The 24,585-nt window shown below is 40.8% G+C and overlaps 1 protein-coding gene across 1 annotated transcript in view; it reads right to left on the bottom strand.

The window, feature by feature from the left end:
- Positions 1–4,988: 4,988 nt before the first annotated feature.
- The window catches only part of LOC143028928 (uncharacterized), a 29,668-nt gene continuing 10,071 nt past the window's right edge, over positions 4,989–24,585 (bottom strand). The window contains exons 4-8 of the mRNA XM_076191281.1: positions 13,465–13,557; positions 7,143–7,283; positions 6,835–6,903; positions 6,464–6,607; positions 4,989–5,861 (exon numbers count right to left, since the gene is read on the bottom strand). Of these exons, the coding sequence (XP_076047396.1) occupies positions 5,643–5,861; positions 6,464–6,607; positions 6,835–6,903; positions 7,143–7,283; positions 13,465–13,557 (666 nt within the window). The 3' untranslated portion in view covers positions 4,989–5,642. The remainder of the gene's footprint in view (positions 5,862–6,463; positions 6,608–6,834; positions 6,904–7,142; positions 7,284–13,464; positions 13,558–24,585) is intronic.

The following is a 24,585-nucleotide window of genomic DNA, read 5'->3' on the forward strand; positions in this document are numbered from 1 at the left end:
CATGTACATGATGACCTTGTAAAGATAAATCTGGTACAAATTTGCGTAAAATGTAATAGTATGACTTTGATCATGATATGCCATGATGTGCTTATATTGCAGCAACAAAATGAACGATCACTGGCTTACACTCGTGGTTTAACGTCTAAATTGACGTGGAGTGAAGTAGAAATAAAGATATACGACGTAATATAACGTAGAATTACTGTGAAATTTGCTTTACGACATGACTATGCGGATCAGATACTAAAGCGACATGACGTCATCGCGCCGCGTCATGACGTAGGCAAATCCCCTTCCCCTTCTTTTACAGCAAGTGATTAGAGATGATCACTACTGATAAGATTATTGATATAATTGTAGTCGTGATTATCCTATGCGTCGATTATGTTAATTGAATTATTGAATTATTCAGATTCCTGTTTTCATTTCTCTGTCGGTTATTTACAACTTGGTAGTGCTAACACAAAGACTCGTATATAGAATTTGGTCAAAGCAAAATTCATGTGTTATTGTGTGATTCACCATAGTCTTTGGATCACGTGTTGGACTCGTGATCGACAGCTATTTCCCTCCCGGAAGAGAGCTCAGAGCTCGTATATGACCGATCTATGGGTAATGCTGTGACCTTACACGCACACACACAACCAACTCCTCACCCACGAGAGTTGAAGTAACAACCCGCAGCGCAGCGATACTGTGTGTGCGTGCATGTATACGTGTGTGTGCGTATATACGTGTGCGTGCGTATATACGTGTGCGTGCGTGTATACGTGTGCGTTTGTGTGTGTGTTTTTACCTAATTCTATTCAAGAAAAGCCCTACACTCATAAAGTACCATCTCTTTATCACTAATTATCAAACTTTGCCTTAGATCCGCTCATGGGTTTTGTTTGAACTATTCCCCCTTTCTTAACTTATTAAACAAATCGACACATCTATACAAAAACAATGTCTTTTTTGGGCACCCAGATATTTTTTTTTTTTTTTTTTTTTTTCGTCATAACCTCATGTCGTTGTACCGTCCAAAACAAAAAAATATATATATATATATATATATATATATATATATATATATATATATATATATATATATATATATATATATATATATATGTGTGTGTGTGTGTGTGTGTGTGTGTGTGTGTGTGTGTGTGTGTGTGTGTGTGTGTGTGTGTGTGTGTGTGTGTGTGTGTGTGTGTGTGTGTGTGTGTTAATTTTGTCAATTTATTTCATGAATCTGAACACCATATTAATGTGCTCTTCTCTCTCTCTCTCTCTCTCTCTCTCTCTCTCTCTCTCTCTCTCTCTCTCTCTCTCTCTCTCTCTCTCTCTCTCTCTCTCTCTCTCTCTCTCTCTCTCTCTCTCTCTCTCTCTCTCTCTCTCTCTCTCTCTCTCTCTCTCTCTCTCTCAATGCAACGCACATACACACACACCTTCCCCCCAGCTTCGGCCAATACAAGACGTATGGGGTACACGGCCAGTATAAATGGAGCACAAGATACCCACATCCCTCTGCTGTTAAGTCGACATCGTCGACAATCCCATCCTCCCACGAATGGGATGCAGGGCCTCAGGTGACAGGGAGGGACCACCTGGGAGGCAATAATCCCACGCAATGGAAAGCCTCCCCCAGGGTCGAGGTCAGGGTCCCCCAGTCGAAGGACAAGCGGTGGTATCCTTGGAAAAAAAATTCTTTCCTTATGTAAATCTTATATAAATCCTTGGAAGGGAAAGATTTATAAAAAGAAAGGAATTTTACGGTGGTATTCTTAAAAAAATCTTTCCTTATAAAGATATTTCCCTTCCTAGGATTTATATAATATTTATATAAGGAAAGAATTTTTTTAAGAATACCACTGAAGGTCTCTTGATGAAATGTAGCCCAAAAATTGGATCTCATACGAAGATATGGCTTTGTTAAAAAAAAATAGGACATTATTTGATAAAAAAAAAAAAGGACTTTGTTCGTGGTTATGACGACAGCCAAAGACCTCGGAGGGTCCATTATCCCATTCAACTCCGATGACAAGATGTCTTGTCATTTGGTCAAATAAAACAAAAAATCATAATAAAACAACAAAATGTTTGATGATCAAACAGCACCAGAAAAATATGACGTCATCAGTCCTCCTCCTCGAGGAGGAGGACTGATGACGTCATATTTTTCTGGTGCTGTTTGATCATCAAACATTTTGTTGTTTTATTATGATTTTTTGTTTTATTTGACCAAATGACAAGACATCTTGTCATCGGAGTTGAATGGGTTAATACAGTTCACATTCTATACATATTTACATTAAAGGTCATAATACCTTGTCCATTTCCCCCATGTGCTTCTATCAAAAACTGCAAACGTTTTGACACGGAGTCCACTAACCTACTGCAGAGGTCTGGGGTTCGTCTTATACCTCCGCTGCCTTCCTCTTCTCTGTCTCTTCAGTTCCTTCCTCTGTCTCAAACTTCTACTTCAGCAACGTCCGCAGATTCATTCACAATCTTTTGTGGACCTCTCTTCGAATCTGGAGCCGAATTCATAAAATATCCTAACCCCTAAGTCTAGACGTAAATCTTCAAAATGGCGGAGATTTTACCTAAATCCCTATTAAGTCGGCGACCTAAATGATTATGTCTAGACTTTGCGCTATGCATAGATAGATGGACACGGAGACACCAGTTCTTCCACATATTGATTTTTCAATAATGTGGTCTCAGTTCCTGTAGACAGTATAGTAGAAAATTATTGCACCTTACAAATCTGAGGCCGTATACTCAAGAATATTTACAACATTGTATTTCGTAAAAAGACTTGTAAATTACAATCCTCCCGTTGTAACTACTTACAACCCCTTCTTCCTCTTCTTCCTCTTCTTCTTCTTCTTCTTCTTCTTCTTCTTCTTCTTCCTCCTCTTCTTCTTTTTGAAGGTCGAAAGCTGATTTTGATTAGGAATCACAAGTGAGTTCTGGAGGGTCGACAAAGGAATCTCATTAGAAATCACAAGGATTTTTCTAAGGATCACAAAGAGCATCTTCAGAGTCGAGAAAGGAACTTCATTAGGGATCATAAGGATGTGTCTAAAGGTCACAAGGAGCTTCTGGAGGGTCTCCAGCGGAACTTCATTTGGGATCACAAGGATTTCTCTAAAGGTCACAAGGAGCTTCTTAGGAGTCAAGAGAGGAACTTCAATAGGAATCATATGAGCCTCTTTAATGGTCGCAAGGTACCTCTTGAAGGTTACAAGGATCTCCTTGGGGATCATAAGAAGTTTTTTTTATGAAAATCACATTATTACTCTTAAGGGTTATAAGGATCCCTACAAGGATCACTAGGTCGCAAGGATCGTCTTGAAAGCCATAATTATCATAAGGATCGTAGGAATTTTTTTTCTTGTGGTCGAAGAATAACCAGAGGAGTTAAAGGATATTTTTGATGGGAATCCTTTCTTCCTATTTTTACTTCTACTAAGGTTTCTTTAAGATGTTGCTCATCAATGAAGGCTGGTGAAAAGCATCAGGAGGCAATGCAACAATTCAATCGATCTTGAATGTTATCTTAGTTATTCCTGGTTACAACCGGATTAACCGAGTCAGTTGGGAGAATCTGAGTCATTGGAGAAACGGGTTAAACATGTCTCGATCTGCCTCCTGTCATCTTATAGACTCATGCCGTCTACCGCCAGAAGATTTTATCAATCTGGCAAAATCTTCCCACTTAGCATGAAGTCTTTTACTAAGCCTTTACAACATACGAATGATGTTGCTTCTGGCTTCCACCAGGCCACTTTATTCAGCTGAGGGAAGGAGGAGCCGCCCTCTTGGTGGGAGGGTCTTTGCTTACCCTCAAAGAGCCCATACCACCTCGAGGGCGACCCGGACTGCAAGAAGAGTCAGGAAGTATGTCCCGACTCACTCCGCCTGACGGGAATTGGGTCCCCACGATTCATCGATGAGGATCCACGGAGACGCCACTGGTTCTTCGCTCGCCCTCGAAGACCCAGGCCGTCTCCGCTGTAGCCGGCAGGCGGGGTAGGAACCACCGAAGAGGTCTTAGCCTCGGTGCAGTGACGAGGACTGAGGTCCTCTTTCGATAGTCCTGCGCCGGTGGTTCCTTCCTTCCTTCCCGTTCTTACCGACAATAGTGTTGATGTTCTTTGAACAAAGGCAAGGCATTTTTTCAACAGTGGCAGATATCTCGGTATTCGTCATACATACGCATACATACATACATACATACATACATACATACATATACATATATACACACATGCATACAATATACATGAATACACACACATACACACACACATACGCACACAAACAAACAAACTTACGCATACACACACACATACAAACACAAACACACACATACACACACAAACTCACACACATGCACACGCACACGTACACACACAAACATATGTATATACATATATATGTGTGTGTGTGTGTGTGTGTGTGTGTGTGTGTGTGTGTGTGTGTGTGTGTGTGTGTGTGTGTGTGTGTGTGTGTGTGTGTGTGTGTGTGTGTGTGTGTGTGTGTGTGTACTAGGTGAAAGGTAAGAGAGGTGATAATGACTGACGTAAACACATGGACAACTGAACCGTACAATCCATTTCGTATGATTGAAAAATACATAAAAGAATAAATGAAAGAATACATTATTCCAACACCATATTTCATATTAAAAGGAAACATTAGACTTACTTGTTTTGTGTGTAATAACTGTCTATATCTTAAATTAGGACAGAAAAATTATTGATGAATTATCATTGTTCTAAGAATTTACAAAGCATACAATGTGAAAGTTTTTCATTGAAAGCTGAATGTTTTCTCTCAAAGACAACTAAAGAAAACGTTAATTTGTAAATAAAAAACGACGTCACTTGTGTTCCTATAGCTGAAACTTAGTTGATGAGGATCTATGATATATGTAAGTGTTTGTGTAAGTAATTAGTCTTGTTATTCTGAGGAAAAATAAGAGAAAACCATAATGATATTCTTTTTTAATAGTTTTCAAAGGTTTTATAACAAACATTTTCGCGATCTTTCTCTATGGGAACGCGCAGAGGGTAACATAATGTACGGGTGATGAGTTTAGAGAATTGAGGATTTGGGACAGTATTTACACTAGGAACGGGGTTAGGATAAGGATTAAGAGTAGGGTCAGAATTAGGGCCATGACTGGGATTAGTATTGAGAAGAGGGAGGTAGTGATGGGTAATCCCATTTACACCAGGAATGGGAGTTTTAGTTACGTCAGATGAGAGATGTTTCCGCTCTTGGATGTTGAGGGGGGAGAATGAGGACTTAAACATGTTGTTCTCAAGAGAGTCTATTTCGATGCTAAATTAGATCGCCTTCACCCTATACCAGGTCGTCCTTGGATCGAAATAAGGTCGTTCTCTGCTCAGTACCAGGTCCTTACCTCAATATCAGGTCATCCTCAAAGAATTACCAGGTCCTCCTTACCTCAACATCAGGTCATTCTCGAAGTATTACCAGGTACTCCTTCCCTCAACATCAGGTCATCCTGGACGCATTACCAGGTCGTCCTAACCGATACTAGGTCGTTCTTTACTCTATATCAGGTAGTCCTCGACACTAAACCATGTCGTCCTCGGCTCGGGACTCACTCTCGGATTTCAAGAGCTGCTTCCTCGCACGAGGGTCGTCCTCGCTCGTTCTCTCTCCTCGTCCTTCAACTTTTTTATTCGCGCCTCGATGTCCACCTTATGCTTGAGCCTCTTGATGTCGCTGGGGAAAGCTAGATCAAGGAGGAGGTGGATGGGTGGGCGCGACGTTTCCCACTTCTTACGCAGCCGCGCATGCGCAGTGCGTTTCTTCTCCAGTTCGATTTTTTTCTGCGAAGTGGTAGAAGGAACTTGATGGAATATGGGTCGATTTTGGTCAATTTTAACATTTTTCGCAGAAGACTATTAAATGTCTCTCCGTCTTATTAAAGTGAGGAAACATCTTACAAAATGTGCAACAGTTAAAAATTGAAAACAAAACCCAATATCACTGGTGAGAAATGTATTAACACGTTTGTAAACCACAACTAACACCACAGTCGGACGACAGAAAGAATTGAGTAAGCGAAACTATATATTTCGATTGCTAACTGCAATCGGTACTACTGAAGAGGATTGCAGTTATTAATCGAAATATATAGTTTCGTTTACCCAGCTCTTTCTTTCGTCCGACTGTGCTGTTAGTTGTGAAAAGCCAATATATTTATTCTTCCATAATCAGTCAAAAATCTTCATAATTACCAGTTCGACAATTTCCTAGGTTTCGTCCGTTAGGGATTATAATCATTCGGGATTTCAAAATTCGGGATTGCAGATTCCGGGATTATGACTCTCAGGATTATGACCCAAACCCGAGATGACCTCGCGTGACCCAGTATACCCCCTTCCCTCACCCCCTCCAATAGGGTCACCCAGCTCCTGAAGGTGCTTACCTCCGCCAAGGATTGGGTGAGTTCCTTCAGATTGTCCTTCTCAGCCACGAGCTGCTCCTGCAGGAAGTCCAGCTTCATCTTCTGCCGAACGGAACGCTTCTGGGAACGTCTGAGAGACTTCTTGGCCGCCTCGATATTCTCCACCTAAGATAAACGAAACAAAATTAAAATAACACTGAACAAAATAACATGGAATTTGATCAAACATGTTGGTCGCACACAACCAAAGCTTGGACGATCGGCGACGATCATTTTCGAGTGATTTGAAGGCACGAGTTTGGGTCGAAATAGAAATTCAGCCGCGTCCCCCGTCGTTCTCCCTCCAGCTGCCCAACACTCCAATCCCGCTCGACCCTGAGAGCTTTGGCTACCTGGATAAGTTCCTCCTCGGTGTAAGCCCGCAATTCCACCGTCAGGTTGGTCATCTGGGAGGCACTCACCTGAAACCAAGTTGAACATTTACATATATATACACATACTTATGCATATATACATTATGTGTGTGTTTGTGTGTATGTGTGCGTGTGTGTGTGCACGCGGTAGCATGTGTGTATCTGTCTGCATATGGAAGTATGTATACATTTCTATATTCATACATCTATATATGTATACATTTATTCGTTTATACATTTATACATTTATAACCACGCTGTCGTCACAGAGTACAGGTTCTGTATACTTTGTTTTTGTGGGCTTCTTTTTCCTTCTCGAGGGCTCCTCTGAGCTCGTTCTCCTTCAGCTGTTGGCTGAGCAGCTGCGTCCTGGCAGCTGTCAGCTGTTCCTCGATCTGGCACTGTCGACTCAGGATGTCCTCGAGGTCCTGCAGGAAGAGGACGAGGTGGAGTAGGAGTACGAGAGATGGAGTAGGAGTACGAGAGAAAAGGGAAGGGAAAGGAGGTGGGAGAGCATAAGAACATAAGAATGAAGGAGACTGCAAGAGACCATATGGCCACACTAGGCACTTCCATGTCCCTTACCAACTGTCATCCCTATCCATAAAGTTGTCTAATCTTCGCAAAAAACAACAAATGGTTTCAACGCTCAGTAAATTGTTACTAAGACTATTCTTTTCGCTAACCGCTATGTTGGTAAACCAGTACTTGCCTATTTTCTTCTTAAACCTAAATTTGTTCAATTTAAATCCATTACTAAGAGTCCTGTCCTGCTGTCTTAATATGATGACCTTGCCTGCATCACCCTTGTTAAAGCCCTTCACCCATTTGAATACCTTTATTAAATCACCCCGCACTTTGTCTTTCAGGAAAATGTAAGTTAAGGTGCCTAAACCTGACTTCGTAAGGATGTGAGAAGACTGTGGTCATGTCTTGCATTTTGTCAAAGATGGGAATTCCATAGTGGGTATGTCTGTATGTTTTGTGTCTGTGACAAGTATTGTCTGGTCAATGTCTGTAAACGCAAGGATTCCTGAACCAGTGTCTGTAACTACAAAAATGTCTGTATTTTCTGAGCCTGTTTCAGAATTAATTTCCTTGGCTAATTGATTTGGCTCCTGTTGGCAATGTTTGTTTTCTAGCGCATGTATTAATTATGTATGTTGTAATTACTGTTATAAAGCACTGCCAAGTATCTCTGTGATTCATTGTTTTTATATTCCATCTAAACTGCAGCATTGTATGGGTCTTAAAATTAAAACCTAAAGCACAATTCTTTGTTGCGTAAACATTTGTAAGACCTACATCAGTATCATCCAGAAATATGGGGGGTTGGGGTGTATCTTGTTCATAAAATATCGGTGATCAAATTATTCGTGTTAGATACTGCTTACAGCGCCCCAGTGTCTAATAGTTATGTCAGGTAAATATTATGAATCCTGCTGGAAAAAGAAATATAATTTTATTTGTATTTATTTCCTGTGTCGCACGATTTGGATATTTTCTTTTCTTGAAAAGTCTACGAACGGTGCATTGTGGTCTGTGAAATCCACGCGCGTGCGTTTGCATTTGCGAGAAGGATAAAAGATCTTTGCATTTTCGTGGTCTTCCTTGTCGTGCATTCTCAAGTTGAGTGTGAACGTTATAATGAAATTCATCAACTGTTACATCATTCATGTTGTTGTCAAATATAAGATTTTTCAATCACAATAGTAACATTACACATTTTATACTATGTGTTATCATCGCATGAATGTGGTGGAGTTAGGGAGTGGGTGTGTTGGTTTGTGGTTTTCTCTTATGAATAATATATTTTCTTCCAAAACCGTAAAGGAGTGACTTTAATTCTCAAAAAACAAAAATTTGTTTGTTGCTTGTGTATTAAGAAGGAGTTTGCTTAATTGTTACTTGTAGCCAGTTAATGTTCACATAAAATTAGATAACACATAATCCACGAATGTACAAATATACGTGAGGAAAATAGACGCCCACATAAAACAAACAAAAATGAACGAATGCATAATGATAAGTAGAAGTAAACATAAAATTTGTAAATATACTTATCTTCTGCGTATTTTATAAGAACGCGGCTATTTCAAAAGGAAATCCTTTCTTAATTAAACACATATATTTCAAATAATCACTTTGTATAGTAGCATTCAACACTCAACTGTATTTCTCAATCATGGAAAATTTACTTTATTGTCTCTTCCTTATGCAACCGTACTCCATGATGCATTGGTGCTAAATCATAATATGTTACCAATTCACATTCAGATCAATAAATTTACATAAAATTGTTCAATAACTACAACACGTCGCCTATAGTACTGCTCTGCTAAGTAAACGACCAATTTTCATTGTCTACCTAAAAAAAAAGAGATTATTTTTTCAGTCTCATTTGGTCATTCTCTGGGTCTTATCCTATTTCAAATACATGGAAGAGGAAGAGGAGAAATGGGAGGAGGAGGAGGGGAGGTGGGAAAGAGGGGAAAGGGGAGAGGAGAACGCGGGTCCTTATCTGACACATATTGAACCTTTGCAATACACCTTCTCAACACTCTTGTAAGATGATGTAGACTAGGTGTTGTCCCTCTCTCTCTCTCTCTCTCTCTCTCTCTCTCTGTGTCTCTCTCTCTCTCTCTCTCTCTCTCTGTGTGTGTGTGTGCATGTGTGCGTGTGTGGGTGGGTGGGTGGGTGTGCGCGTGTGTGTGATTCACCATGGTCTTGGATCACGTGTTGGACTCGTCATCGTGTGTGTGTATGTGCGTGCGCGTGTGTGTGTGTGTGTGTGTGTGTGTGTGTGTGTGTGTGTGTGTGTGTGTGTGTGTGTGTGTGTGTGTGTGTGTGTGTGTGTGTGCATTCACCTTGGTCTTTGGATCACGTGTTGGACTCGTGATCGACAGCTATTTCCCTCCCGGAAGAGAGCTCAGAGCTCGTATGACCGATCTATGGGTAATGCTATGACCTTTCACACACACACACACACACACCCACGAGAGTCAGAGTAACGACCCGAAGCACAGCGATACCGAAATAATTTCGGCCCTGGGCAGGATTCGAACTGGGTACTGCGAGCACCACCGTACTTCCCAGTCCAGCGCTCTATCAACCTCGCCACCAAGTCGTGTGTGTGTGTGTGTGTGTATTCACCTCGGATCTGCTGCAGTCTCTGTCGAGACAGCCAGACACCACCCTACGGCAGTGAGCTCAGAGCTCATTATTTGCCGATCTCTGGGTAGGTCTGAGACCACTCACACACCACACACCGGGACAGTAAGGTCACAACTCCTTGACTAACGTCCCGTACCTACTCACTGCTAGGTGAACAGGGGTTACACGTGAAAGGAGACAAACCCAACTTATCTCCGCCCGGCCGGGGAATCGAACCCCGGTTCTCTGGCTTGTGAGGCCAGTGCTTTACCAATCCGCCACCGAGCCGTGTGTGTGTGTGTGTGTGTGTGTGTGTGTGTGTGTGTGTGTGTGTGTGTGTGTGTGTGTGTGTGTGTGTGTGTGTGTGTGTGTGTGTGTGTGTGTGTGTGTGTGTGTGTGTGTGTGTGTGTGTGTGTTTGTGTGTTCTCTGTTTACCGACACTTTCCATCTGTGATTCAATTCTTAGGAAAACTGGATAAAAATAACAAGCAATAATATATTAGTCTATATATGAATAAAACAACAAAATATGTATTCCTAATTTAAATCGGAGTCGAAAGTTGTTTTTTTCTATTTTCTAATCTATTTACAAATCAGTTATAATGTGATAAGTCAAATCTTCCTTTTTCATTGCAACGCTTTGGTTTCAATAATTTACTCTATAAATATTATTTACTTTTCTTTCAAATTATTCTTTGAAGCAACTATATTAGTTATATATCTTCCTTTCTGAATATTGTTAGCGTTTTACTCAAATTATAAATACTGTTTTTATTTAATTTTAATCAAATGTTATCTAAACTTTGTGTATAATATTGATGAGAACATACAATCTAAAACCAAACCAAATATAATAATATTTTTAGTATATTTTCGTTATAAACATGATATCTACCCTCTAATAACAAATGTGGGCTTCTTAAACCATTATCCTAATTCACTAATATCCGTTTTCATCTAATACGCCTCTAAAATAATTAAAGTTACTCCTAAATCTTTCTTTGTTTTCTCACACTCATGACTATCATTCTCTTACACTAGTTTAGCTATAACTTTTAGATAAGTAATTTCAGACGTACCTGTGATATACTGTCGTTACTTTAATTATATTTTTTCCATATACGAACATGATAGTTGATCACTCATATAATGATATAAAGAACACTCAATTTTTTTAATTTACTATATAGTAGAGAAACTGAGATCGATACAAAAACAACGAAAGAATTATAATAACAGAAAAAATAGCCAGGCAAAATTGCAGACTAAGGGGATCAGAGGAATAAAAAACGTCGATGTCTAATTACGTAAAGGGACGAGTTGTTGGGCACAAAGAGCAGCCACGCACGCACCCTCACGCTTGCGTGCACACATATGCGCATTTACACATGCACATACACGCACAAACACACACACACATATGTGTGTGTGGGGTGTGTGTGTGTGTGTATGTGTGTGGTGTGTGTGTATGCATGTATGTGTGTGTGCATGCATGTATGTATGTATGTATGTATGTATGTGTGTATGTATGTGTGAATGTATGTATGTATATATGTATGTATGCATGTATGTATGTACGTATGTATATACCCATACTCATGTAACCATGCAAGACGTATGGAAACCTATTATATGACTATTCCTTTGACTTGGAGAATCCCAGGTCACCTCCAAAGGACCGAGACCAGTCAGGCGTGTGACGTCACGTGAACGACCTGAACACCGTCAAGACACGAACAAGAATATAATTCTTTCTTAACAGATCCCTTCCCTGACTTCTGAACTAGGGCACTAACGTATCCTAACCTATTCTAACCTAACATAAAATTGACCTAACCTAACCTAACTTGGCCTAACGTAACCTAACTTGACCTAACATAACCTAAACTTGATCTAAGCTAACCTAACTTGACATCACGACGTCACCCGAAGAGCAATGAATGGAAGGAACCTGAAGAATTCTAAATCGGGGGGGAAAGGGACCCACTGATAATGAATTCTACTTCTTACGAGACAAGAAGGTTCCCCGGGGTTGGCTTTGAGACAAACTCTGTCGAAGGAAGCCCCGCCGATCCAGGCGGCTTTCCTGAAAGGCTTCCCACAGCCCACCCCCTCCCTTACCCCCTTCCCACCTCCTCCTCCTCCTCCTCCTCCTCCTCCTCCTCTCCCCCGAACTCCCAGGTACTCCCCTGAAGATAAGATTAGATAGGTTACCCTCTACACCAAAATACAGTTTATCACAGACAGATATACTTGCAATATTTTTAACACAGTTGATGGCGCAATCTGAAATAGCTACAGTATGAATTAAAACAAAAAATACATTTGATACAATAATAGAGAAATGCGGAACCAAGTAAAGAAATTATCAATAAATTAAATCATGATAAGCAAAAAGAAGTCACTAAAGTAATGGTGAAAATAAAATGTGAACAAAAATGACCACTATAGTCTTTTTGAACCCGGACGGGGAATTCAATGTTTCAATTAATCCTGTCACGACTCAGTTTTTTTTCTATAATTCATTATTACACAATGTGTCTTAATCGAAATGTATTTTTCTAGTTTTTTCTTTTTTCTATCATTCATGATTACACAATGTGTCTTAATCGAGATGTATTTTTTCAATTTTTTTCACTGTATAGTTGCATCTCTCAGAATGTGGTCATGATTTGTATTCTATCACTAAATGCTTAAGAAAGTGACTATATCTTATCTGATCCCGTATCAAGGGTTCCCCTGAATATATAAATCGATGTAAGATGTCCACAAAGCTAGAAAGGTCGAGAAATACTAAAGTAGGCCACTCAGCAGTAGTGTACAGACACTCAAAAGAAGTATCATTACGTGCCGGTCTGTCTTGATGTCAGCGCAGCGATACCGAAATAATTTCAGCCCTGGGCGGGATTCGAACCCGGACCTCCGTAGTGGCAGCCGGGAACTCTACCAACTGCGCCACGAGTTGTGTGTGTGTGTGTGTGTGTGTGTGTGTGTGTGTGTGTGTGTGTGTGTGTGTGTGTGTGTGTGTGTGTGTGTGTGTGTGTGTGTGTGTGTGTGTGTGTGTGTGTGTGTGTGTGTGTGTGCGTGTGTGTGTGTTTGTGTGTGTGCGTGTGTGCGTGTGTGTGTGTGTGTGTGTATGTGTGTGTGTGTGTGTGTGTGTGTGTGTGTGTGTGTGTGTGTGTGTGTGTGTGTGTGTGTGTGTGTGTGTGTGTGTGTGTGTGTGTGTGTGTGTGTGTGTGTGTGTGTGTGTGTGTGTGTGTGTGTATGTGTGTGTGTGTGTTCGCGCGCGCGTAAAACTGTTTACCCTTACACCCAATTTGGTTCATCACCTAAGCACATGTTTACGTAAAAACCTCAACACTCCAAACGGACCCCATTCGAAACACACGCATCAGTTCTTCATTTCTCTTTCCTTACCACCCTGACCACAGTGTTGGGCACTTGTCCACGCCTTACCTTTGGAGAGAGGAGATGGGGAAGGTGGGAAGAATAGCCGCTTCGATGGATCCTTCGAAGGGCGTCGAGGAGGTCCTTGTGGATCTCCGTTGCCTGATGGAAACACAAAGACCATCTTCAACAAAACTCGTACTCGAGAAGAACATCGAAGTCACCCGATGCCATTTTGTGGGAATTTGTCACAAATTTGTGTCTGAGAAATTCGCTCACAATGGATGTTTTATGAGCAAATTATATGTTGCAGTGAACTTATTTGTGTATATAATAATTCCTTTTTTCTGTGGGTATAAAAAATGTGGAGATCCAGATTTCCTTGTGGGAATTTTGTGGGGAAAATCTCCCTCATTTGTGGGAACAACTGTCATAGATCACAGTGGCAACACTGATCGTGTACTCGACGGGAGGGGTAGGATGGGGAGGAGGAGGTGGGAACTGGTGATAAAGGAGAATCAACAAAACATAATGAGCCCATCATTGCTCAATGGTAGCACGCGTTTCTGGTAACCACGTAGGGATTTCGGTAGGGTGTTCGATTCCTGTGTGTTGTAACATCATCATAATATGACGTCATTGTGCTCTGACGTCATCATAATATGACGTCACTGAAGTTGAGAGGTACAGGAAAGAATCCCTTGGGTCAAATCCGAAGATTCGAAACAGATGAAGGAGAGAGGAGAGGAGGAGGAAGAAGAGGAGGGGAGGAAGAGTAAAGAGTGAGGAGGAGGAGGAAGAGGAGGAGGAGGAGGAGGATCAGGGGAGAAATGGAGAAAACAAGAGAAGAGAGAAGAAGGAGGAGGAGGAAAGTAGATGAAGAGAAGAGGAGGAGGAGTGAGGAAGAGGAAGGGAGATGTTGTGAGAGGAGGTGGAGGAGGGAGAGAAAGAGGGGAGAAGGGAAGAGAAGATGGAGGAAGAGGAGAGGGCAGGTATAGAGGGGAAGAAGGGGAAAAGGAGGGGAGATGTGAATGGGGGGGATGGAGAGAGGAAGAGGAGGGGAGAGATTAAGAGAGGGAGATGGGAAAAGAAGAGAGGGTTGTAAAGAGGAGGAGAAGGAGGAGGAAGAGAAGGAGGAGGAGGAGGAAGAGGAGGAGGAGGAGGAGAAAAAGGAGGAGAAGAAGAAGGAGGAGGAGGAGGAGAAGGAGGGATTAAGAGAGGTGGAAAGGAATCTTGCTGAGTGTCCTCTCCGGTGGGCTTTGTCCTGACTTGACATAATTGCAATCTGATTGTCACAATCAATTATTTTTTTGTTCTCTGTGTGACTCTAGGGTGGCATGATAGGCTGGAACCTCGCGACGTAGTCACGAGGGCCCAGGTTCGATCCCCAGCAACTACGGCTAACTGCTATTTGATCTAGATGTCCGAGCATGTAGGATAAATATTTTTTCTATAAGGATTTAGAAATTTACCTTTTCACTTTGTATAAAAATCTAAAAATTTCCCTTTTTTTTTCTTTTTTTGCATAACAAATGAGTAGTTTTCTATATTTACTTTCGTTTAAATTTTAGAAGGGTCTTTTTTTATCATTTATTTATTTATCTTTTCTGTATAACAACTAAGAAACTACTGTTGAAAGAGGAAGAAGATTTTGGGACGGGACGGGACTCGAACAAAATAGAAAAAAAGGAAGACACTCGTTTCCAACGTGACGTTGCCTTGAGAAAAGGGAAAGTTATAATTCGCCATTTATTTTATATTATTTATCTATTTGCTTGTTATTGTGTCTTTTTATCATTACTTCCTTGGTTTTCATTTATCATTAGTTATCTGTCAATTTATCATTATTTACTATTTACCTGTTGGTTTATCATTTAACTATACCTATGCATTTATTTTTATTTATTATCATTTATATTATCATAATTTTTATCTATTTATCTTTATTTATTTATCATTATTATATTTTCTTTCCGCCTCCAACCTAGTTATGGACCAAAAGGTCTCCTGTCGGCAAAAGGCTCCGCCTTTGTAATCCTTTGTAAAGAATAAACACAAAGGAAGGGAGAGTAATTGTTTGATAGACTCTTCCACCCGATGTCATCTCACGTTTACGTTACTAGACTGTTAGAACACAAGAATGGAGGAGACTGCAAGAGACCATAAGGCCTACACTAGGCAGTTCCATGTCCATTACCACCTATCATCCCTATCCATAAAGTTATCTAATCTTCTCTTCAAATAACCAATTGTTTCAACGTTCACTGCTTGTTTACTAAGTCTGTTCCATTCCTTAACCACTCTGTTGGCAAACAAGTTCTTGATTTTTTATTCTTAAACTTATATTTGTCCAATTAGGGTCGGGTTTATTTCTATAATAGCAAATTATGATGTGTGATAACACAACAGAAACTTCTACGTGGTGATCACATGCCTGAGTGGGTTGGAAAGTATTCTTACGTTGGTATTCTTAAAAAAAATCTTTCCTTATATAAATCTTATATAAATCCTTGGAAGGGAAAGATTTTTTTTAAGAATACCACCGTAAGAATCCTACGGTGACATTCTTAAAAAAATATTTTCTTATATAAATCTTTCCCTTCCAAGGATTCATTTAAGATTTATATAAGGAAAGATTTTTTTAAGAATACCACCGTAACTTAATCTTTTCGATCTTGGTTTTTTTTTTCGTAACTGAGTTAAATCATCTTATCTTAGCCAGAACAAGGCCATTAAAGTAGTCCTCTTTTGTTTAAGAGATCATCTTCAACCCATTTTAGTCCTCGGCAGGGATCTTCTAAGTTAAATGGAATAGAATGACGTAAGCTAGAACAACATACTGGAAATGTCGTCAAGACCAGAGATGTTAACCCATTCAACTCCGATGACAAGATGTCTTGTCATTTGGTCAAATAAAACAAAAAATCATAATAAAACAACAAAATGTTTGATGATCAAACAGCACCAGAAAAATATGACGTCATCAGTCCTCCTCCTCGAGGAGGACTGATGACGTCATATTTTTCTGGTGCTGTTTGATCATCAAACATTTTGTTGTTTTATTATGATTTTTTGTTTTATTTGACCAAGTGACAAGACATCTTGTCATCGGAGTTGAATAGGTTAAAAAAGAAATTAAAGAAATAACCGTCAATTAAGGCACGGCGCAACGCGACTACGCCAAATATTGAAGAGGGGAAGAACAAGAAAAACAAGAACAATAAGAAGAACAAGAACAATAAGAAGAAGCAGAAAAAGAAGAAGAAGAAGATGAAGAAGAAGAAGAAAAGAACAATAACAAGAAGAGGAAGAAAAAGAAGAACAAGAACAAGAAAAACAAGAACAAGAACAATAACAAGAAAAAGAAGGAGAAGAAGAAGAAGAAGACGAAGCAGAATCAGAAGAAGAAAAAGAAGAAGAAGAGGTAGAAAAAGAAAAAGAAAAAGAACAAGAAAAAAGAATAAGAATAAGAAAAAGAAAAAAGAAAAAGAAGAAAGAAAAGAAGAAGAAGAAAAGGAGAAGAAAAAGAAAAAGAAGAAAGACTTGGTGAGGTCTTCGGTATAACTTCACTTCTTATTGGGAAGCCCTAGGGAGTAACGACCTCCCCCAGCCCCGCTTGACTCCTCCCCCTCCCCTCCATCCCCCAGCCCCCCCTTTGACCCCTTACGCCCCCCCCCTTAGTACACTTAACCACCCCCTCCTCCGAGCAACCCGGAAGACGAAAAAACAATATACCGGAAGAAACAACATATAATCCGTAGTAATGAGAGAGTTGAGGAAACAACACATGTCATCTAAGCCAGTAGGTCTTAACCTTTTTACTACCACGCCCCCTCTAGGAACTGTTCTTTTCCTCCACGACCCCCCTACCCCATGCGTCTATACTATAGACGCAAGGGGTAGAAGACATATGAGTCTATAGACTCTATGGACGCCCCCCCCCCTCACCTTACAGGGAGGGGAGATAAACGCATAGGAGAAATGTTATGTCTGGAGACTTTTCGAAAATAAGAGTAACGACGATACTTCTGTATTATCTCATCAACTTACCTTCACATAACTGACCCATTTCTTGTCAAGATAAATAACACGTAACTGGTCAAATTTCTACTTTTTCCCCCTGAGGCTCGCCCCTCCCCCCTGAAAATCACTTACGTTTCCCTAGGGGGGCGATACCCCCCTAGGTTAAGAATCACTAACCTATGCACTTGTTTATAAAAAAAAATTGGATACAGTTACATGCAATCACATCAGTAGGAAGACCTAGGCGACTTCAAGTATCACAGATTCTCCTGAGTTGTCCTCTCTGTATAGGGTGAGGGGAGGACGATTAGCTGGCCGAGCGGTTTAGAGCGTCGCTATCTACGGCGGAGGTCGAGGTGACGGAAATTCGAATCCTGCCGCCATCGAGTTGGACCAAGGCTATGGTTCGTTATATTCCACGCTAGAAAGTCCTGCAGAGCGCCACCTTTGCGGAGCGGGACTTGTTAAAAATGAAATAAAAATACAATAAATAAAAAAGAACTCAACGAGAAATTCATTTAGAGTTGAAAAAAATGTTTGACGTTAGAGAGAACAGAACCCATTATTTAGTTTGACAAGTCGTCCGTTTAGACTTATCGCTTCGTACTGAGAGTCAGGGACGCCATTTTGTGGGAATTTCCACAAATTTGTGGGATAAATTTGCTCACATGGTATGGACATATGAAGAATTAAATGTTACAATGAATTTATTTGTGTATATAACAATTCCTTCTTTTTGTGGGAAAAATGTAGAAATCCAGATTTCCTTCTGGGAATTTTGTGGAAAAAAATCTCACTCATTTATGGGAACTGGCAACCCTGCTGAGAGTAGTGGAGGAGGTGGGGGGAGGGGGAGTCGGCCTGCTAGGCAGCTTAGAATCGACACAGCCCAGCGACAATGTACGCCTACTGACCTCCATCCTAGCACTCCTGCTGAAGCTACATCAGCAAGGTAGGAGTGTTACGCTCGTTACACACTTGGCGTTTTTTTACCGAGCGTTTTTTTTTACCGCTGCCGCCGTACCAGTAGTGGCGCGTAGGAACCTATTGCGAGGGACACACTGAGCAGCAAAATGGACGAGCGTTTTTTTTTACCGCCGACGGCAGCAATGCAGCCGCTCACTGCCACTACATTCGACGTTTTGCACGGTGGTCAGTGATCAAATGTGTGGCGTGGGTGAAAAAAACGCCAAGTGTTTTTCCCGCTACATTATGTTAGAGCGGCAGCGGTAAAAAAAAAAAACGCTCGGTAAAAAAACGCCAAGTGTGTAACGAGCGAAACTTTACGCTCAACTGGGTGCCGAGCCATGTGGGCGTCCCAGGCAACGAGCTAGCCGACGCCGCAGCAGAAGCGGCGCGCCAAAGACCCGAAGTCGATGTTGTCGTCCCTCCTATCAGAAATCAGTTGCGCATATGCACCAGGGCTCTCAATCAGGTACAACGGTTCCTTCAGCACAGACTGGAGGCAGAGGTATCAGAAAGGGCGAGGTGGTACAGGGCAGTCACAGACTACGAGCCCCTTGTACTTCCTCGCTCCACACCAAGAAAGGTGGAAACTCTGCTCTTCCGTCTGCGGCTGGAGGACCGTTGTTTCTGGCAGATTAAGATCAACCCGACAGCAGGAGAGAAGAAATGTCAACATTGCCGCCACCCAGAAGCCACCCTCGAACATTACCTCAAGTATTGCCCCGCAACTGCTTTTCTGAGGAGAGGGCCCCCGACAACATCTGAGGGTCTTGTGCGCCGCCTATGCAGCCACTTAAGCGATTACGAACTGCGTCGGCTGGTGGAGTGTCAGCCCCCCCTTTAAATTTATATACCTTTGCATTTGTTCATGTCAGGAAGGGTGACTGCCAGGATGTGCATACATATTTCACATAGGTATGCACATCCAACAAATGTATGAGTGGGCGTGGCCGAAGCCACACACACTCATACATTGAATCACCCCCCTTTTTTTTTCTTTAAAATTTATTACACAATTGATCGCAACACACTGTCCACTGAATACACAGTTCATCATAGGTAGGGTGCATTCACCGAGATGTGCATATGTATATCATATACGTATGCACATCTTGTGAATGTATGAGTGTGTGTGGTTAAACCCACACACACTCATAAGTCAAATCACCCTCCAAACGGGCTCACACTTAAAGCCCGTGGGAGCTTCACTCCCAAATTTAACAGACAGACAGACAGGGGAGTCGGATTGGTGCAAGTGAACGGACGACAGAGCACTGGCGTTACGAAAACAACGAAACAATGTGACATCACCGCTGGAAGATAATCAAAATACACGTCCGGCATGAACCGTTGAGTGAAAATTTACGAAAAACATCGATACTTTAGTTCTTGTGCGCTGGGTCACATAGTGATTGAGCCTTCTGTGTACAAGAGTTGTCACTGTATGCTTAACCTTTTGTAAAGAAACAGCTAAAAGTGAACACCCTGGGCAATATATCTCCTTAAAAGTGTAGTACACTATTATATGTATAGGTTCGCCTTAAATATATAACCCAGTACATATGCACTGTATATACTGTAAATTCATATGAAGATATGCTCTCTGGATACTGTTTTCTTAAACCAATATATTCTTATAAGTATATTTCCTGTGGAGTATACGCTCTCAAGAACACACACTTGTATAATCAGTTGATTTGAACTTGGCGAATATTTTCATGAGACTAGAAGAGCCCGCAAGAGACCATAAGGCCTAAACTAAGCAGCTCCATGTCCTTTATCACCTGTCGTTTATCCAATCTTTTCTTAATACAACCAATTGTCTCAGCGTTCACTTCATGGTGACTAAATCTATTCCATTCATAAACCACTCTGTTCCTAAGCCAGTTCTTTCCTATTTCCTTATTAACCTAAATGTGTCCAATTTATACCCATTACTACGAGTCCTGCCCTGATGTCTTAATATGATGACCTTGCCTGCATCACCCTTGTTTAAACCCTCGACCCATTTGAATACCTCTATGAGATCAACCCGCCAAGGAAATTTACGTCCTCTAGTACGTTTTTGTCAAGTTATAGTAAACAAATGATAATAATAATAATAATAATAATAATAATAATAATAATAATAATAATAATAATAATAATAATAATAATAATAATAATGATGATAATAATAATAATAATAATGACAATAATAATGATAATAATAATAATGACAATAATAATGATAATAATAATAATGACAATAATGATAATAATAATAATAATAACAATAATAATAATTGAATAATAACAATAGTGATAATAAAAATAAAACAATAATAATAATGATAATAATGATAGTAATAATAAAAACAATAATAATGATAATAATGATGATGATGATGATGACAATAATAATGTTAATAGTGATAGTTAATTATTGATGATAGTGATAACTATGATAATGACAACATGAAAGAAGAGAAAGTACAATCAGACGATAAACATCAGCCCCCAACTCCTTCACATCACATTCCGTGGCCTTTCGTAAACCGGCCACTATCCTTGGGCCGAATTTATAAAAGATCCTAGCCCCTAAGTCTAGACATAAATCTTCAAAATGGCGGAGATTTTTACCTAAATCCCTATGTCTAGACATTCTAGACATAAGCATTTAGGTCGCCGACATAGGGGTTTAGGTAAAATCTCCCCCTTTTTGAAGATTTATGTCTAGACTTAGTGCGGGCACGGTACCTTTTATGATTCAGGTCATCGTGTAGTAGCTGCTGGATCGACCTGATAGAGACATCACCAAGGAGATTCGGGTTCTTCTCTTTCAGAAGTCTTGCAGTTAAGCGAGGATCCTTCCTTTCTTGCCTACCAATGAGTTTTCTGGTCCTAAATGTAGTCTTGCGAGGTCTACCAGGCTTCGGCAAAGGGGCAGGAACACAGGCCTCCTCAGAGGCCTGTAAATAAAAGTTACCGTGCCCCGCACAACTCTTTTAGTTACTCGTCGGCAAGTTGTTAAACGTCTAAAATTTGCCAAGAAATATTCAACATGGACAGATGAACAGTGGAAAACAGTCTTCTGGAGTGACGAATCGACTTTCACAGTGACTGGCACCCCAGCAGCCGAGGTCTGTGACGGAAATGCACCCCAGATTTTTTGTAATGCAATACCTGTCTGGCGGTAACAGCTCTGACACTGACACACATACACAAATACACACGCGCGCACGCACACACACACACACACACACACACACATACACACACACACACACACACACACACACACACACACACACACACACACACACACGCGCACGCACTCACACACGACCTGTTTTCAGACACGGCTGACCACTCCTGATATCGGTGACCTCCAAATTGTTGGACCCGCAGAAGCACAAACCCTGGAGAACAATGCAAGAAGCGCAGAAACCTAATCTTAAAGAACCGGGAACAAATTGGACAAATAAGTACGGCGTTACTTCGCAGGGCCGCAGGGCAGAACTCGATGTACATACATACATATACCAAAGGCTTTTCCCCCCTTACAAGGGAGGTAGCCAAAAAAAAAAAGACATAAAACCACTCCCACCCATTCCATCCCTATCACACTCCACTCCCTCTACCCCCTTCCCTCCCTCTCATCTCGGCACCTCCTGGATGACGGGTCATCCCTGCATCTTGCCCACTGCCCAGGGACACGATGTAATAGATTTAAACTGGACATATTTAGGTTTAAGGACAATTGATTGTTAACGAATGGAACCATGTAGTAAGCGCTGGAACAACTGGATTGTCTTAAGAGAAGGTTAGATAAATTTATGGATAGGGATGACAGATGGTACGGGACATGAAACTGCCTAGTGTAGGTCCTATGGTCTCTTGCAGTCATCTCCATTCTTATGTTCTTGAAAGTCCAGGTTCGAGTGTAGACAAAGCCCCAGTCAGTCACACCAAACATTCGACCTGTTTCCGACCACCTCCTTCGACGGTGGCGCTTTTGTTTCTCTCGTGGTTAGCGCCAAGTAGTTATTTCATATTCATTTTCCATGACGGGGAGGAGGGGGAGATTCATTCCAATTGCAGCATTGTCTTGAATTTTTTTTATAAACAGAGGAACAGCACAAATCAGCCTGATCAACGGTGGTCGGAAACAGGTCGTAACCTTGGCGCGACTGGGCCCCTAGTGTCACAGAGTACGTAGGTGGTGACGGACCGCGAGATCTTCAGGGGCCTACAAGAGGATTATATGGACAAAGAACCCAAAGGACCCAAAGGACCCAGGATTTTTGAGGCGAGTGGCCTGGGAACGTAGGGACATGCTTTAGACTTAACCATCATTGGGTTTGAGCGACCATAGGGCCACAGTGACCAAGGCGCCCAAAGGGATTTTGGGGCCAAATCAGGTCCAAGCATCCAGTCTCCCAAACGCACAGGGAAAAAAAAAAAAACAAAAAAAACAGGAGCCCCACCCAGCACGTGTGTGTGTGTGTGTGGTTGCAGGGGAAACCCGTGTCGTAAACGGACCCAAAAAGCGTTTCCAGTCAAAACCGGGTGCAAATGAATCAGGCCTGGCATTGAGAAGGCAACTTTTTAGTTAAACGATTTTTTTTTTTTTTTAACTGACGCATTAGAGAGCACGACGTCGTGCCGTGGACGGTGCACGGCGAAGAGTCGATGCGTGTGAAACGAGCCTAATCTATCATTTTTCCCCCGCGTCTGAAGGATTCGTGAGTAATATGTGTCCGCTTTTCTGTGGCGGACACCGTTCCCCTCACAAAACCGGGAACTTGGTGAGCGAACTTACTGAAGGCGGATCAACACGAGAACTATCATTTCATTTCAGGATACCGATACTAGAAACTAGTATAAAATAGATAAATAAATAAATTAATTAAAAAATTATAAATAAAATAGTTATGATAATACTCATAAGAATGACAATAATAATAATAATAATAATAATAATAATAATAATAATAATAATAATAATAATAATAATAATAATAATAATAATAATAATAATAATAATAATAATAATAATAATAATAATAATTAATAATGATAATAATAATAATAATAATAATAATAATAATAATAATAATAATAATAATAATAATAATAATAATAATAATAATAATAATAATAATAATAATAATAATAATAATGATAATGATAATAATGATAATAATAATAATAAAACTAACAATAATAATAACAATGACAATAGTAATAATAGTAGTAATAATGACAATTATGATAATAATCATAATAATAATAATGCTACTCATAATAACTAGTTAATTTCCTTTTCAAACACTGCAGGACGCATAATGTTAGTTAACTTGTCGTGTTCGTGAAACTCCCACGGAAGAAAGTCCCACTAGAAAGCACAGGGAAAGAAATCTATTTTCAACACCTCTCCGTTACCCTAGTGGGTTTAGAGCGTCGCTACATGCGGCGGAGGTTGAGGTGATGATGGATCGAACTCTGCCACCAGCAAGTTGGACCAAGGTCATGGCTTATTAAATTCCCCCGCTACGAAGTCCTCTGTAAGGGGTGACGTCCTGGCCTCCTGATAAGAGGAGTTCGCAACATAAGCTGAATCGAATAGTGACCATTGGTTGATGTAACATTTACTTGTGATATGGTTTAACGTCACAAACTCCCGCCTATTGGAGGGCTAGGACGGTGCCCCTCACAGAGGGCTTTGTAGCGTGGAATTTGATGAACCATGCCTTTGGTTCAACTTCGCCGGTCGCAGGATTCGAACCGCCATCCCCTCGGCCTACGCCGCAAGTAGCGACGCCCTAACCGGCTCAGCCAGCGAGCTTCCAAACATTTACGATACGAATAAGTTTACGAGGTCGTACAAGAGGCCTTCAGCTCGCAAAGTTACGACCTGGGGATCTACGCCTCTCTCCATAAAAAGCTGTAGGAGGCGTAGATCTCCAGATCGTAACTTTGCGACCTGAAGGACACCAGGTGATGTAGTACTTATAAGTGAAACGGATACAGATTGGGCAGCTGAAACCAACATTAGCTTTTCTGAAGTTCTAGATTATTTTTAAGTGCTGCTTTTCATCCAACATACGCCTTAACGATCTCTAAAATCGATTTTTTTTATACAATAATACAAAGAACCTCAGTGAGACATGCAGGAAAGTAAGCACCGGGTCAAGTTAGGAACCAATGACGTAAACC

Source organism: Oratosquilla oratoria, chromosome 10 (genome assembly GCF_046742065.1).
Source record: "Oratosquilla oratoria isolate Oo_2021 chromosome 10, ASM4674206v1, whole genome shotgun sequence".
Lineage (NCBI taxonomy): Eukaryota > Metazoa > Arthropoda > Malacostraca > Stomatopoda > Squillidae > Oratosquilla > Oratosquilla oratoria.